Raw genomic sequence first — 18192 nt, forward strand, 5'->3', positions numbered from 1 at the left:
GATGAAGTTTTATTTTCTTTCCATTTGATTGGAAAGGTTTTATTCCTGAATAGCTTTTCAGCAAAATTCCCATTACCTTTCTCTGGGATTAGAGGAAGGTCTTTATTCTAAAATTTTGGCAGGTTACATTTTATGTATAAGCTTAACTGAAAACGTTTACTGATAAAAAGCAGGGCATACTAATTTCCATCACAGAAGTTTTCAAAAGCAGATCAGCAGCTTTGATAGACTGTACTTCATTAGTAGCAAAGGCTCCCCCTAAGACTGTAAATTGTTCTTTCTGTTTAAATCCTTGGTTTTATTTTCTCATGCTTATAAAAAGTTCCCCTTTTGGGTCTAGTTTCACGTATCATGCTTTGTCTTAGGTAGAAGCTTTTGTGAGACACCAATTTGGAGGCCAGATCATGCAATTAATTGACTATCTTAAACCTTTTGTCAAAATCCCAGATCTGTAAGAGCTTTGAAAGTTATTCAAAACCAAAGTCTGCAAAAGATGTCAGGCACTTAGTTAACAAATATGCAGTTCATTATTAGGCTGTGGTTTTATGAGCCAAAAAGGTGCAAAACCACCTAGGGTTTTATTCTTCTTTAAAATTATTTTATTTTAAATGAAGGGGTTTACATCCACTTGCTTTAGGTTTTATTTCTTTGATGCATTTTGATCTCTAATGAAGTAATAGAGATAAGTAATTAAAAAGAAAGATGTAAAAGTACAGTCAGTTTGATTTACAGCATTTAATTGGTACATTGCAGTAACTTAATTAATTATCCCAGCCAGCATGCATGAGATCACCAGGTAGGTTTCTCTGTTCATACTGATCTGGAGAGACCACAGAGGGACAAAGGAGGTACTTTGTTGCCTGTACTCTTATTAAAGGCAGTGTAATTATGATTGCTTCCTACTGTGTTTAAATGACAGCAGTTCATTTGTTAAGATAAGTAAAGTGATTTTCAATGACTCACAAGTACGAATATATTACTAATATTGCCTTAAGTCCAAGCAGACATATGGTAATAAAGCCAGGATAATTAATTGAATTTTAGTGCATTACAGTTCCCTGACAGAGAAACCTGGAGACACCTTTGTCTGACACTGGGGGGATTAAGGGGAATTGGACTTTATGTATGTTACAATTCCAGTATATGACACAGTAATTCTCTAACAAGTCCTTACACATCATTACATATGTCATTAGCTAAAAATGCTGTGTGGATTCACACTGTTTATGCTATATAATATTCTTTCAGCTGCATTCATTTTAAAACTTTCTGTTTATTTTTTTCCATAGGCCTTTGGTTTATCTGGGTCTCAAAATATTTGCTCGCTTTGGAATCTGTGAATTCCTAAACTGTTCAGAATCCACTCTGAGGTCATGGTTACAAGTTATTGAGGCTAACTACCATTCCTCCAACTCCTACCACAATTCCACTCATTCAGCAGATGTACTACATGCTACTGCTTACTTCTTGTCTAAAGAGAGAGTAAAGGTGAGTCCACATGTGTGTGAAACAATATGGTGGGAAATACAGATGCAATCAGAGAAGGATCTCTCAGAAACAGATTCAAAAGCCAAATGTCTGCCCAGTGCCAATCAGTTTGGTAACTCTGAGGTCAAAAAAAACTGAGCTTTGCATGAATTCTAGGATCTCTCTTATGTAGAAGGATGGATACTAATATTACAGAATTGAACAATTCTTGATAGGAGAATAAGAAAACTTTATTTTCAAGTAAAACTCCTTCATGTAGTTAAACCTTCTCAGATAGGTGAGCTAATAACATAATTATTTTTGTGATGGCTCATGCCAAATACAGATTTAATGTGATAAATTACCATCTCTTATGTCTTGTGATGGTCATTTTGCAAAGGATTCCCAAGACAATGTAGGCCATAAATAGGCTGGATCACCCACTGGAGGAGATGCCCTGAGACTGCATTGCAGGAGAGTATTGAAAAAAATTACTTGTCTCTACCATAGCACCCACTGGGGTATTAGAACCATGAAAACCAGAATAAATCAGAGTGACTTTTGCTCTCACATGCCCAGACTGGAGCAGGGGAATAAAGCAGTGCTTGGTGTGTGTGCAATAGAGTGGTGGGACATATTTCTGAGTCACAGTCCTGGGTAAAATTCTGAACTGGCCTGCCTAAGGATAGCCCCAGTGATGGGCACCTGGCTGAGAAATTTGTGACTGTAAACAAGCTTCTGACAGCTCATTAAACTGTAGTAATTCCGTTAACTTGGAGCTGCAGCTCATTAGTGTGCTCTCCAGAGGCTGATTTACAAATACTGTATGCCTAGTGGGGATAGAATGTCACTGGATTTTTTCAGCCCCTGATTTGCCAGAGGTTTAGCTGGTCTTCCCAAGAATATCTATGAAAAACAGACAAGATCTGGATCCATTTCAATGCCACAGAAGCATGACTGCCTCCTCTTTTTCCAGAATGTTATTTCCATTCCTCTGTAGGCATAGGAAGAGAAAAAAATGTTGCAGCAACAGAAGGAGCAGAATCAAAGTTCAGAATTCTCTCCATCTTTTCGAAGTTATAGCCCAGCTGCTTTAGTGTTGCACAGAGTTCGACTTAATCTAAACACACAAAGCCCAATTCTGCCACTGAAATTCATGCTGAGAATAGTTTTTTTTGGTAACTTGAACTCAATTCAACTTGCCTAGGAAGATTTTCTGGCTTCGAAATTGCAACCATATTCTCAGAACCGTTTTCTGAGAAAAAACGTTTTCATGGGAGTTAAGATAACAAAGTTAGAATCCTTGCCTTGATGTTGGGTGTAAAAGTACTGTAAATCCCTGTGAAATAAGTCAGGTAGACTCCTCCAGGCCAGGTATTCTCATGTTTCTGGCCATTTCCCATCTGCACAGGTCTTTCTCAGCCAGACTGAATGCTGCTTAGTGTGTGCCTCTGAGGAAATCCCTCTCTCAAATCCCCCTCTCTGAACTTTATACCACAAAAATAGAATCCCATGAGCAGCAGCTGAAAGAAAGAAGGAAGAAGTTAAAACACAGCAGACAATGCTAACTATGAACTAGAGCAGAAAGAATTATTTGCCTGCTCTTGTTCTCCATGAGATTCTCTTAGTCCTCAATGAATAATATGCCTGCTCCTGCCAAGTCAGGTCATTGCATAATTTCAGGAGGTGTGAAGAAGGGTAGGGTTTGTCTTTTCACCTACCAAGTGTAACTATTCTGAATGGTAGTAGTGGGCCCACAGAGAATTTGGACCTCAAATAAAAGCAAATTGGAATTAAAATTATCTGCTCTGCTCCCAGATTCAAATGGGAATATTTCTGCTCTTGTGTCTCTTTCATTTTATTAAAATTTTTAATATAATTGTTTTGTATCTGATCCTTCACAAATGCCAGTGTAAACACAGCACAAAGGCTGGTTTCCAAATGTATACAAAATATTTCTGAGATGCTTAGTTCTTGTTCTCCTTTATGCTATTAATAAAGTATTAGCACTTAAGTGCAAAATCTTGAGTCAAATAGGTTTGTACTTCATGACAGGGTAGATAAAAATAGGCATAAAGCAATGCCCATTGCAAGGAGACATAAAGCTTGGAGTGCAGCATGCTACCAGAATCAGAATGTGACACAGAAAGTACAGAACATGTGTCATGTAATTTATCCATGGATACAAAACATTGAATATTCTCCATAGAATATGCATTAGCTGTAACCCAGGACAGTGTTATTAAGGAACTGGATGTATGGATAACATTCCTTTCAAATTGTAAACCTAGCCAGCATGTAAGTGGAACATGATTAGGACACATTAAATTGCCAAAGGAAATTAAGGGCTGTTAATAGAATAATTTTTAGCAGTATTGGTCTTTTTTCCAAGCCAAATACCTTAACTCCAAGTGCAGGTGGTTTCGGTGTTGCTAGAAAACAGAAACTAATTTATTACTTTACATTTGTTTAATTTGATGTGCTGTGACAAAGGTGTGGTTAAGGCAAAATCTAAGGGGTACAAAATGGCCAAAAAGTCACGCAATGTTCAATGAAGCTTATAATGAATTTTCCATTGCTCTGTGTAGAACATCTGACCCTTGCTGATCTCCAGAGTTTTGGCTTTTATTCCTCAGCAACTTGGCTTAATCTTGTGGACAGAATAGGGTTCCTAATGAGTCTGCCAGGAAAACTAAGCACCCTTCTAATTTCAGCAAACCCTGGATCCAATTGACGAGGTTGCTGCGCTCATTGCTGCCACAGTGCACGATGTGGATCACCCAGGAAGGACAAACTCCTTCCTGTGCAACGCTGGCAGCGAGCTCGCCATCCTCTACAACGACACGGCCGTGCTGGAGAGCCACCACGCTGCCCTGGCTTTCCAGCTCACCACCCGGGATGGGAAATGCAACATCTTCAAAAACATGGAGAGGTAATTCTGACCCCCAGGGTCCTTGTCTGCCCACCTACATCTCTCACTTCCTTCTGTGTGCCCTAAGGCAAGCAAGCATCCTAGAGGAGGGCACTGCCTGGTGGATGACTGTCCACGGCCCTTGAGAAATTTGCTTCTGAAAGAGTAGAATGCTTCTGTCTCTCCTGCAAAGACCTCTGAGTAAATCCCCACAGTCAGTTTCTCCATCAAAAGGCAGATCCTATCTAAGGAACTTAGTGTAAATCTTAATGTGACCAAGTCTAGAAGAGTTGTTTTGTGTCACTGAATGTAGAGAACAAGCTATGGCTGGGTGGGTAGAGAACAAGGAGAGAGAGAGAGCCACAGAGCAGTGTGAAGGATAATGAAGGACCTGTTGCCCTTGCAGCCTCAGTGAAGCATTCAGGGCAAGGATGTGATCATTGCCTTGGTTCTCTCAAGATACAACAGCAAAATATTGCTGAAAACTTGCCTGGGGAGTGAGCCACAGCTGGGTGTCTGTGCTAAAAGCCTTGGAAACATGCAGGTGTGGCACGTCCTAGCAGCCTCCTAAGCAGCTGGTGCCTCTGCTTCTGCCCAGGTACTGTTTCTCCTAGAGATCCAGTCATGCCTGGAGCACATATGTCCCTATACACCAAAGATACTCCTATATCTAACAGAGACACAGCTGCCCCAGCCTTTATTGCTGTTCTTTGTTCCCCTAGCACCTCTCTCAAACAGGAATGGTCTGTTGCAATTTTGTTAGACTTGTTTTAGCAACCAGCCCTTTGTGACCCAGCTAGCATTCTTAATTGTTTCCTTCTTTAAACAGGAATGAGTATCGAACCCTTCGCCAAGTCATTATTGACATGGTCTTAGCAACAGAAATGACAAAGCACTTTGAGCATGTCAACAAGTTTGTCAACAGCATTAATAAACCCTTGGCAGCACTAGAAGAAAATGGGGTAAGCAACACTGCAAGTCCTCCTTAAAATGCCTAGGCAGGGACTGGGAACCCTTGGCAGTGGGAAATTCCCACATGGTGTTCTGAGAAAGTTTATCAGAAATGTGGAGAAAGAGAGGCTGGAGATTGATCTTTCAACTCTGGGATTGAATCCCCTTCTGCTTAACATGGTTGTCACTCACTTTGAGGGTGAGTGGGGCTCACTTGGATCCTATTAATATCACAGTGCTGTGATGTCGTACTTGGAACCAGAACCCTGGGCTGTATCTTTTCATGGAAAAATGTTATTTTGATTAACCAGTTGCTCCCATGGAAGAAGGGGCAAGACTGGGCTTTGCTGTTGGCTGTTTCTGCAAAGAAGGCGAGGTTTGCCTCAAAGCAGAGGCTGAATTACATCCCTCCCAAGGGGACATGCTGGGGGTGCAGCACAAGGGCAGGTCTGTGGGCTGGCATGTTTTGCATTCTCTGGCAATAAGGGCCCTCAGCCTCCAGTGCTGCCTGGCAGCATTCATGGGATTTCTGTGTGCTTTCTTTTTTAATCTTTAAAATAGATGATGGTGACATTATGTATCATATAATCAATAGCCATCTGGAACCTCATGGACACAAAGAAATTGCCTGTTAAGAACTCTTTCTGAAAAACCACACCAGTTTCAATAACAGCTTCAACCAGCAGTTTTGTTGCCAGTAAGAGAAGTGTATAATTTTGTTGGAATGATTTTTGCCAAGAGAAGACTTGCAGAAATGGTTGTGATAAAGCTTGCATCAGTGGCAAACTCATGGAGGAGCTGTAATGGTTTTCTGTAGTTTCTTACCATGTTTTTTAGAAAGCCACATTTATGACTGTTGTGTGTAATGGGGGAAGGCAGTATTTTTATTATCTAAGAGTGGGAGAGAAACAGGTCTTGTTCCTTCACCCATGAGAAGCAAAACTCCTCTTCTTGCCTATTACAGGGAGCTGAACAGCTGGTGATGCTGAAGAACAGGGCTTGGACCTGTACAGTCAGAGAGTAAAAACACAAACAGGGACATAGAAAAATGAAACAAAAGTTTAGTTTTATCCTTAAGCCCCAGAGACTGCAGGGAAATTATGTGCCCCACAAGGCATTTGTGATTCACAGTAAATTGTACCCAAGGATGGGAAGACAAAGAATATATAATTTCTATTGAAAACAAGAAGAAAAATGTTTCCCTTCTTTCAGTTTGGAGTTTCAGTTTGGCAAGTTCCTATGAAAAAGCCTGTAATGTGTGAGTGGGTAACGCAAATTATTTATTGTGCTGAGCAGAACAACACTGTCAGCCCCTCTTTCAAGGCTGCTGTCCCTCTGGCTGCAGCAGCAGTGTGTGTTTTCTGGCCTGCTTTCCAGTCATGGTGGTGACTCAGTGCACTGTTTGCAGGCTGAGCTGCCAACTGCCTGTTCCAAATGGGACAGTTCCACTTCTTTTTTTTTTAATTTATTTTTTATTTTTACACAAATTTGTTCAAAGAGCCATGCTGAGAAGCTGCTCTGTTTGTTTCCTTTCTGCTTTTGTTTCATAAACTGAAAAAAATTATTTCCAGCTCCAGCATCCTCTATCCTCCCATTTCCCCTCATGATGTCACCTCAGCTATGACAGGAAGCCAACATGTGACATGCAGAGACACCTCTGCACTCGGAGCAGGATGCTGGGACTAAGCACAGTTAACACAGTTTATTCCCAAGACATCTGCATCCAGCAAGTAGAACTGTGCCTTTGGTTTGAGCAGATCTCAGAGGTGAACATCCTTTCTTGATCCCTGGTGGTTTACCTACTAGGATATTCTCTACCATCTGTAACTGAACAATCTTAATTTTCCATACCTCATTTCCATATTTGTGTTTCTGGAGCTTCCATCACTTTATGTTGGCTTTCTCGTATATAATTTTCCCATGCATCTGGAAGTTCACCTTGTTTCTTCTGTTTTCCCTTCCACATACTTAGAAAAGAGAGAAAATAATTGCTTTAGGCATCTCATTTTGGTGAGACCTGTGGAACTGGTATTTCTGAGCCATTTCTGTACTATCAAATTTTTTTTATTACTGTCAGTTTCTTCCTTTAGGAAGAACTTTCTTCCCCACAAGAATTTTCTTCTGAAAAATGTCATGATTATTCCGACCTAATAAAAGGTCAGAATGTTTCTGCTGCTTTGTATCTCCCTCTTTGTACAAAACACTGCAGGAACTGGTAGCACATTATTATTATTACTGTTTGTTACTTCTTCCCTGCTCTGACTGTGGAGCAAGACCTTGTTAGGTGCCAAAAAAGTCTTGTATGTTCCTTGCTTCAAAGACTTCCTATTCTGAGTAGACAGCAGTGTAAATTCTTGTACCTATCCATCCTTAAAGAGTCCAGCAGCAAGGGAAGGGAATGAGGAACATGCCTGGGAGGTAATGTGGGACCTGGCTGTCTGAATAGTAGCAGTGCTGTCAGAATGATTGATACACTGATGGGGTTTGTGTTCAAGGGTGGCTCTGCATCTTGGGTCAGTCTCTCTTTTCAAACCAACTATTCCATTCTTAATGTGCAAGTCCATTAATCCTTGGGTTTCAGCAGAGAGTTACATTTTTCAGCCTACATGGTCCTCATCACTTTGTGTGTAGTAATGAATTGATCCTCTCCACACTTTTGAGAAGACAGATAAGGAGCACAGGGATTACATGACTTGCTCAAAGATGCCAAAGAGATCTGTCACAAAGCCAGTGATTGAATCCAGAAACTGGAGTTAAGTACTAGCTCAGAGCTGTGGCTAACTTTGATAATCCGCCCATAAATTCAGTTAGACATCAAATCTGGTAGCCAGTAGCAGAACTGATCCCTGTGGGATGTGCTGAAAGCATTCCCAAAGCACAAAAGCTTTTGAGTTAGTGCATGGAGACCTTGCTAATGGATTGTTTTTTATTCTTAAATGTTACAGAATAATGGTGATGGAGAGTCAATCAAAACTGTTCTCAGGTCTCCTGAAAACCGTATCCTTATCAAACGCATGTTGATAAAGTGTGCTGACATTTCCAACCCGTGCAGACCCAGAGAACAGTGCATAGAGTGGGCTGGACGCATCTCTGAGGAGTACTTTGCACAGGTAAGGCAGCTAAGCCAGGCTGCTGGAGCTGCAGGTGAGCACCTCTTTAAAAGGGAGGGTGTCACAGAATGTCTCGGGCTGCATTGTGTCATGTGAGAAATAATAACCTTTTTATTTTAAATGATGGAATTTAAATGATGGAATTTTATTTAAATGATGGGTATTACTCATGCTGGTACACAACTAGGTGCCTTCAGAGAGATGAAAGCTGACAACTTCTATTGTGCAATTTCTGAAAAATCTAAGCTTTCAAGTTGTTCAGTGTGGAACTGGGCTTTTTGAGCTTTGTCTGCAAATGCACTCCCATAAGAGAGAGCAAGGATGTCTTCTGTACCCACATGTTGGCTTTGCCTCTGGAATAGGATCATCAGGTTCATCAGGAATCATTGCCTAGGATCATCAGGTTCTAGTGTCTGGATGGGAGCAGCACTCACTCCAAGAAATGCTGTAAGCCCTTAGCACACTGTGCTGAGGGAAGGCTTTAGGAAGATGTGGAAAAGGAGAGGGCAGTCATCATTACAGATTATGTACCAAACACTGCAGTTGGAACTTGGCACCCCAAGCAAGGGGCAAGGGAATACAAAAGGTATCATGGCTTTGCCATGTCTGAGGGGGACAGATCACTGCTTCCATCAGAGGCTGACAATGGTTGAGCAGCTCTTAGGTCCAAAGCAGTCACAACTTGGTAGTGTGCCAAGTTACTTAGGGTCAGCTTGTGTGCAGCTACAGAAGGTAAATATATCCCTTTGTGGGATACACTGGAAGGGCACTATTTCTCTGCTGTTTTGCTGAAACTGAACAACTAGGTGCCCAAGATTAAGTTGCTGCTGCTTCAGATTTATTCAGGTTCCTCCTCTGATTTAGCAGATGCATGCTCTAGTTAGTGCCAAACAATCTGCTGCTAAAAGAAGCCCATTAACAGAATGTGTCTTAGATGAATAATCACTAATGTTTTTTGCAGACTGATGAAGAAAGGAGGCAAGGTTTACCAGTTGTGATGCCAGTTTTTGACAGAAATACTTGCAGCATCCCCAAATCCCAATTATCATTCATTGATTACTTCATTATTGATATGTTTGATGCCTGGGATGGTAAGCAAAACTCTGCTATTTCCTGATGTGAACAATTTGTGAACATTTGAAGCTGCTGTGATACAAAATTTCTTTTTTATGGCTCCTAAATAAAGGGAGAGAAAAGGGAAGATTCCTGCAGTTCAAGTAAGATAAATAACTTCATTATTGCTTATAAGTATGGCTACAAGCAATTCTCATGGCTTGCCTATAGTATACTAGATTCAGGCAATCTTTAACTTCTTAAACTTGCTTCTCTGTAAACAGAGAACAGAACACATTCTCTTTGATAGCTCTTTGAGCACAGTCATTTTGACCATGTTAATATTGGTTATTCTTCAAGGCAAATTTCTGCTGTCTGGAAACTGCTTGGGGGAGCAGCTGTTTCCTTCCAAGTGCTGCCTCCATGGTAAAAGTGGTCAGAAATGTGACTCCCCTGAATGCCAGATCATGACATGTGACTGAGGTTTGATGGGGCAGGATAATTACAACCATAATTGGCTATGCCCCTCCTGGAAAACTGTTCCTTTGCTGGGACTCACAATACCAGTATTAAGTAAATTTACAGAACAGTTCTCAGTGGCCCCAGTGCTACATGAGTGCTGAGAGCTGTACAGCCAACACTATTTCAAGACTCAGGATGACAGATTTAAGCTTTTCTACTTAACATAGTTGCCCAAACATTTCAGACAGAATCTGTGACTGTTTCAGTTCTGCAAGCTCAATACTTTCTGCCCTTCCTTCCCTAGCATTTGCCGACCTGCCAAATCTGATGGAGCATCTGAATAATAACATTAAATACTGGAAAGGACTGGATGGAAGGAACCTGCGAGTCCTCCGACCACCACCAGAATAGCAGTTAGACCATGGGGTGTCATTCACTAGCCAGATGCATATTTATTCAAGCTCACTTTTATCTGTGTGAATTCAGATTTGTTTTGGTCTCTTCAGTATTACAGTAAAGCTAGCCCATGCACTTGGGGAACTTTCACATGCAAGAGAACACGAGGTCAGCAGTTGACTTCCCAAAGTCCCATGTGTGGACTCGGATGAAATAAGCCCACCAAGTGGAATTACACTGGATTGCTGCAGTACTTGTACTGAAGAGGGTTTATTATGAACATACTTCTGTGATATCTTCATACCAGCACGTGAAGCTGGAAGACCTTGAAGAGAATCCTCATAAAAAGGACATTCACTAGAAGTTTTATCTATTAATAGAGACTCACAGCTTTTATGAGAAAGCTACATGCTTTTTACAAGCACTTCAGACAGTTATGTAGAACAATCAGACATTTAAAATGCAACTGTCTATGAAAGAATTTTTTGATCTATGAAAAATAGATGTACTGTATTTTTTCACATCACAGAAGGTGCAATCATTCACTTCTGAGCACTACTGAAAGTGAGTTCTCCTTAAGAAATTTAGTAGCAAATGTAAAAAATAACACAAGAATTTTTGAGGTTGATCGTTAGCATCTATGATTAAAATGTTATGTTTTATTTATTTTGTTAGATGTTCAATATTTTCTATGAATTTATAAATACTTAAAAGCCAAAGCCAACTTTAGATGCATTATAAATTTACATGATTCATACTCATTAATATACATTTAATTGATGTACAGACCTTTTATTTTCATAATGCAAATACAAAATACTATACAATGATACATTTTTATTGCACTGTAAGGATAGATGTGTATGTTTAAATATTGTCTGATTTATGTTAATTAAAATAAGTTTTATTAAAAAGGTCTCAGTTGAGAATAGTAGAATAAACAAGAACTGTATACTGTCTGAGCACCAGAACTGCAGTAGTTCTCCCACAAACCAGTGAGGACCACCTGATCTTCTCTTGGCTACAAAAATAATAATGTGTTGGAACTCTTTGTTTTCTCCCATGACATTTTATGACTGAACTTCCTGTTAAAGTCTGCCTTATTTTATATAGTATTTCTACAAAGCATTCCACAGTGTATATGAAGAGGTGATACTAAGCATCTAATGAATTTCAACATTTTATAGCCAATGTATTCTCCTCTGCCGAAAAAGAAAAAGAACATGAAGCCACCAACACAAACCTTCAACTCAAGAAGTTTGTAAAGGCTGTGTACCTTCACAATTTGAATGAAACCTTCATAGCAACTACCAGAAAATAATAAAATGTATATTTTAAGAAGTGTCAAGTCCTACCCATTTCATTTGAAATGTATATGCACTTTGTAGTTTGCAGACTAACAAACACATGAAATTCTTTTAAAAATAACTAAGATCCTTTTTGTCTGGGGAAGGGAAAAGTTGAGGGGGTTGAATGGCATATGGGTGATGAAGGGTGTAGCTGGCAAGCCCCTGTGTCTGTGGCCTGCCCTTGGTAAGCCCATCAGACCCTTGTGTACCCTTGGACAAGTCTTTGCAGCTCCATGCAGTGCCACGCTGTGTTCTACTGGAGGACTCAAGGAGTACCTTGTCAGCCTTCCCAGCCAACAGAAAGGCATCCAAAGGCACTGAAAGGGCTGCTGACTGTTGTTCCTGCAGAGGAATTGACTTTAGAGACATTTGGAACCATTTCTGAAGAAGCAGAAGCTGGGTAGAGGTGGATGATGGAGCAGTTCAGGGACTGCAGTAGCAGCCTTAAGGTAAGGAAGGAAGAGGTGACCTCTTCAGGTGTTACCTGCTTCTGTTTCTCCTTCCTCCCCAAGCCAGTGAGACTGATGGACTACCACCATTTGTTCATGTTAGTGTCAGGAACAAATGTTTTTGCCCTTACCCTTCTTGTATGGTCTCTTTACCTACTCAGAATGCAGTTATATGCTGTTGGGGCAGGGAATTCCCTTTTGTAATTCCATGTAGTTCATTGTTGTGTGCATGTTGCCTAAGCCAGGGGGCTCAGACCCTGTGAGGGGTGCCCAGACTGTGCCACTGTCTCACTGACAGCAATAGGACAGAAGCTTCTCTGGTCAGTCTTGCAGAGGTTCTACAATCAAAGCTGAAGGAGCAAATGTATTTTCATTGAAGGCTCAATAAAACAAGTATCCTGTTTTCACAGGGAGCTTGCAAGGAGAGGGAGAGCTGGCTGACAGTTTTCCTGGCAATGTCACATTGTATTTCTCTATGTTGCACCTATTGTAACCAGCTGTAATTTGCTACCTGGTATTAATCTCTTCTGTTCCTTGCAGGCTCCTGTGTCTCCACTAGAGGAAAACTGCATCACACCATCAAGGTCTCCTCTGCTTATCTGCTGCAGTAAGGATAGGAGAGGAAGTGTGGGCATGAGCATGTGGGCCTAGAGACTTGTTTGCAGGTAAAAATCATGGAATCATTTAGAATGGAAAAGACCTTTAAGATTATGGAGTCCAGCCATTCCTTCAGCACTGCCAAATCCACCACTAAACCATGTCCCCAAGTGCCACATTGTTTTAAATCCCTTCAGGGATGGTGACTCCACCACTGCCCTGGGCAGCCTCTTCCAGTGCTTGACAACCCTTGAAATAATAAAAAAAATTCCTAATATCCAATCCAAGCTTCCCCTGGTGCAACTTGAGGCCATTTCCTCTTGTCCTATCACATGTTTCTTGGGAGGAGAGACTGATCCCCACGTGGCTACATTGGCAAACTGACTGAGGGTGCACTTGATCCCCTCATCCAGATCCTGAATAAAGATACTAAACTGCCCAGAAAAAAATTTCTTCATAAGCATAGTTAATATTCTGGGTTATATTAATATATGGTAAAAAGCAGTTAATTTCATCTGCGATAAAAGTGCCTGATGCATCATCACTGAAAAGATGTGATCAATATGATTAATTCCCTGAAATTCACACTGCATCTTTATTTCCATTACTTGGACTGTAGAACTGTGCTAATTAACCCTCTCTGTAAGCCAGATTTATGTCCATATTGGTGTACAATAATTTCCCTTAACATAAAACACTGATTTTCAGCCACTGCAGCTTTGTTCACTCTCTTGTCCATCTAAATTTGCCAAGGACAGATTATAACTAAAATCTGGAGCCATGATGCCTGATCTTGACTTTCTTCCCACTGAGCTTCTCTCTCCAAGCCACACCTCTGAAGCTTTCTGTGCCCTGTGAGGCTGTGCCTGTTCTGTGGGGATGATTCCAGGCTGCTGCCCATGAGCATGAAGGCCTTGCTGTTGGAGCAGTGATAGCTCTAACCTGATATTCACTGCTCCAGGATGCAGATGTCTTTCCTCCCACTGCACATGCTTTAGCCATTCCAGATTCCCTTCTTTATTCTCCAAGATTACACAGCAGCACCACATGCCCTGTGCTCTGGACCCTTTCCAGCTTTTTGAACTGTCACTCGGTGATGGAACTTCCTGGGGACAGAAATGGCTTTACTGAGGGTCCTTCACCATGGAAGGGAGAACACTGGAGTAAACTGAGTGTGATTGAAGTGTTCCCAGTTTCAGTTAGGCTGGCAGTCTTAAGGCACTGTCTGCTCTTTTCATTTGTTCTTGCTTTAATGCTAATACAAGAGTAAATTCCAATGCAGACATGATGAAGGAGAGGTCCTTTATGCACCTCCAGGGCTTTAGTAAAAAGCTCTGTGTTTTAAAACTTAATAAGGTTCTACAATTCAGCATTAAATGGCAGAATTAATGGCTCTATTTTCCATGCTGCATATTTTCTATCAGGTAATCCTGCTTTTAAACCTGAGTATCACTGTAGATGCCTCCAAGTGAATCTGAATTATTATGATCTGGTAAAAACAATGTTGTCTTTTCAGCAAATGCACAGCTACCTTATCACAAGTCTGATGATGGTTTTCATACTGCAGTTTACCCAATGGCTATATAAATAATTTAATATATAAATTTTAAATCTCCTGAAATGTAATGAATGCCTTGTTTTTTGTTGCAGTGCCTTTTTCTCTGGTAGTTTCTGCTTGTCTCAGTAGAGGAATCATTGATAAAGCATTTTAAAATTTTAAAATGCACATTTTTTAAAAAAATGTGTCTTGAACATGAAGGAATTGAGCAATGGCATTCCTGCATAAAAGTGAAGAAAGGGTAATAGATATCTAATAATCACTGGCTGGGTGCTGAGAAACAGCACAAGGAAACAGTAGTCAGTTGTGCCCTTCAGTGAGACCAGAAGGCTTTGAGTCATGACTCTGCAAGGAGTGCTTTGAAATGAGGTCTCAGAGCTATTCAGAAGCTTCAAAACAAATAATCTCTCTGCTCATGTGTGACATCATGCCTCCAAGGTGCAGGGGTCCCAGGGGTGCTGTTAAATGATAGCAGGATGGAGTGCAGTCTGTCCTGACATGGTGTTTAGATGCAGAAAACAAGCTTTCAAATCGGTGCCGTGTCCCTGTGCAGCCCTGTGCTCCTGGTTCAGAACAAAGGGGATGTCCAGGTGTTTCAGCTGGTTTTTGCTGAAGCTTTGGCTCTGTGAGCAAAGGGCACCAAAGCACTGAATGCTTTTATCTCAGTGCCTGCTTTGAATGTTACTTAGGAAGAGTATCTCATGTGTTCCTTTTTTCCATTGTTCAACATCTTTAGGACTCTCCTCCAACATTTCCCATGCAAACCTCAGTGGACTCAGCTCTGCAAACCCTGTGAAACAAAGGCAGTTGCCTCTTTAGCAATCAAGGCAACTGAGCTAGGAAAGGCCAGGGAACCCAGAGCCACTAACCAAAGTAGCTTTGAGGCTTCTAAATATCTTTGAAGTCCTGGATCTTCAAGCCCTGCCTGTGGTTTAACAGTGTTAGGCTAGGAAACAGCCTTTTGGTCTTATCATGTTCCACTTTCCTCCTCTCTTCCAGCTTCTCTGCTTGCATTTTTCTTTCATTCACTAGGAGTCTTTCCTTTAACTTCCACTGGCTAAACATGTCCCTCAAACACACAGCCATAATGCTGGGACTAAACCCTGCCTTTCAAACTGACTCTTGCTGCTTACTACAGCTTTTACCACAAGAAAATATTTTTCTTTCTGGCTCAAAATGAGCCTGGAGAAATATCTTACAATGGCTGAAAGCCTTACATTGGTATCCACAGGCAGAAGGAGAGTACAAACACAGTTAACTGAAATAGCTTGTGAGCACTGCAGTGCTGCTGCGGCAGTGGGAATATGTGTGCAAAGCTTTGGTACTTCACTCCCACGTGCAAAGTGAAGTCAGGAGTGTTCCCAGGCACCTCTGCCTTTGAGGTTATGTTAGCAAGCACAAGCAGCTGGGGACACTTGTTAAATTTGAATCTGCCTTTTCTTGGTTTGCTTGCTCCCCCCGTCGAGTGGCAAGAGTCATTGCTAGAGCTGAAACTCATCTTAGTTCAGCCCGTGGTACTTAACAGAAATCACTTCATCCTTTTATTACAGAGGTAGTGAAACAGTGTACCAATGCATACAATTTTCAAAAGGAAGTGAGAAAGGTGATTCCTCTTTGAAACTAAAGGAGGAATTCAGCCAGTGTGTAATTATTCAAGTGAGAAGTTGGTCTTGTCTGTATTTAATATTCCAGAGTGGTATTTGATGTAAATCCTTCCCCAGAGTTCATTACATTAGCTCTTAGCTCAACCTGAGCATGCTGAATGCCAAGTTCAGCATGCAGCATGTTTTATCACCAAGGAGAATGACGTCAATCTGGTGATCTTGCAGTTCCCCAGCTTGGGGGAGGAGGTATGACTTTGTCTTCAGCCTAAAGATAAAATGGAATATGTTTGATAAGATTTTCTTGGTATTTGCAGTGTAAAATGTGTGAGGAATATTGCTTTTTACCTCCAGAAAGAACTGTCCATTTTCGCCTTAAAAAAAAAAACAAAAAAACCCCTCAAAAGTTAATTTGCTTGTAATATTATTCTACACAGAAAAAGAAAATTTTTCTTTACAGATCTCTAAGCTTTACAAGCAGACCTACAGAACCCTTTCACAGGTGGGTGAAATGAGCTGCAGGGAAGCACAGGGGCTTGTGGGCACCCACACCAGGGCATTCCCTGGCCTAGTCCTGGGGCTGCCTGCCTGCTGCTGAGGGCTCGGGTGAGAATCCTCCCAAAAAATGGGAAGAGGAAATGTAGAAAGTGGGTGCTTTCATAAAGGTTGGCCTCTGGTGTTTTTCAGAGATGCTGGTCAGAGATTCTGAGATGGCAGAGCTTCATCCTCCCACTGCACTGTGTGCCAGGCTCGGTGAGACTCGTGGGAGAGCCGAATGCCATCGGCGGGCACAGAGTCACAGCGCTGTCCCCATGCCGGGCGGTGCGGCTGTTTGACGCTGTTACCGGGCACTGTGGCTGTTTGACACTCTGTTACCGGGCACTGTGGCTGTTTCACACTCTGTTACCGGGCACTGTGGCTGTTTCACACTCTGTTACCGGGCACTGTGGCTGTTTGACACTCTGTTACTGGGCAGTACCGGCTGTTTCACACTCTGTTACCGGGCACTGTGGCTGTTTCACACTCTGTTACCGGGCAGTGCCGGCTGTTTCACACTCTGTTACCGGGCACTGTGGCTGTTTGACACTGTTACCGGGCAGTGCCGGCTGTTTCACACTCTGTTACCGGGCAGTACCGGCTGTTTCACACTCTGTTACTGGGCAGTACCGGCTGTTTCACACTCTGTTACCGGGCACTGTGGCTGTTTCACACTCTGTTACCGGGCACTGTGGCTGTTTCACACTCTGTTACCAGGCAGTGCCGGCTGTTTCACACTCTGTTACCAGGCAGTACCGGCTGTTTCACACTCTGTTACCGGGCAGTGTGGCTGTTTCACACTCTGTTACCGGGCACTGTGGCTGTTTGACACTCTGTTACTGGGCAGTACCGGCTGTTTCACACTCTGTTACCGGGCACTGTGGCTGTTTCACACTCTGTTACCGGGCACTGTGGCTGTTTCACACTGTTACCGGGCAGTACCGGCTGTTTCACATTCTGTTACCGGGCAGTGCCGGCTGTTTCACACTCTGTTACCGGGTAGTGCGACTGTTTCACACTCTGCTTACCGTAAGTAAGGCAGACTGCAAGGACACAGCGTGAACGGGAGCGCTCTGGAGCAGGGGAGTTGCCCAGCCACGCCTCTCTGGCTGGGCTGAGAATGGTGGGTAACATCAGACACGGCTTTTGGGTTTAATGAGGGGGACAGACTGCAATTGCTGGTGTACAGACAGCTGTCAGGACACTGTGAGAGCAGAGTGAAGTCTCTTCACCTGTCAATCAAGCCCTAAAAGTGAGCGGCCTCTCCCAGCCCTTCAAAATCCACGCTGCCAGACTCAGTGCCAATGTTGCTGTCCCCTGTTAGGACAGATCTCCGACAAGGCAAGGTCAGAAAGCACAAAGTTTTAGCTGCTCTATCATGCCAGGAACCAAAAAAACAGCCAAAACACCAACCCACCATCCAACCAAAAAACACACAGAAACCCCAACAACAACAACAACAAAACAAACAATTCAAAGCCTTGTTTCAAAATAAGCTGTTCTAAATAAATAAGTGTTCTTTGAACCACAGCAGAGTACATACGTAACCATGTTTGTTAAGTAAATATCAGCGACATGTTTAAGTCTGGCTCAGTAGGTATTAGCAAAGTGATATTTGTGTTGTTTTGTTGTAACAAGAGTCAATCATGTTTGTAGAAGGTGGTCTGAAAAAAGGGACTTTGGATTTGGGGCTTTATTTCTTCCATCTGCCTACCAGTAGCCCCACTTTGGGACTTAAAAGTCCTTCCCAA

At 42.0% G+C, this 18192-nt stretch overlaps 1 protein-coding gene across 1 annotated transcript in view; it reads left to right on the plus strand.

The window, feature by feature from the left end:
* The window catches only part of PDE8A (phosphodiesterase 8A), a 111715-nt gene extending 100424 nt beyond the window's left edge, over nt 1–11291 (plus strand). Inside the window, exons 17-22 of the mRNA XM_058033034.1 lie at nt 1290–1488; nt 4182–4399; nt 5208–5340; nt 8275–8439; nt 9401–9530; nt 10259–11291. Of these exons, the coding sequence (XP_057889017.1) occupies nt 1290–1488; nt 4182–4399; nt 5208–5340; nt 8275–8439; nt 9401–9530; nt 10259–10365 (952 nt within the window). The 3' untranslated portion in view covers nt 10366–11291. The remainder of the gene's footprint in view (nt 1–1289; nt 1489–4181; nt 4400–5207; nt 5341–8274; nt 8440–9400; nt 9531–10258) is intronic.
* Nucleotides 11292–18192: the final 6901 nt, after the last annotated feature.

This window comes from Melospiza georgiana, chromosome 13 (genome assembly GCF_028018845.1).
Source record: "Melospiza georgiana isolate bMelGeo1 chromosome 13, bMelGeo1.pri, whole genome shotgun sequence".
In the NCBI taxonomy this organism is placed as follows: Eukaryota; Metazoa; Chordata; class Aves; order Passeriformes; family Passerellidae; genus Melospiza; species Melospiza georgiana.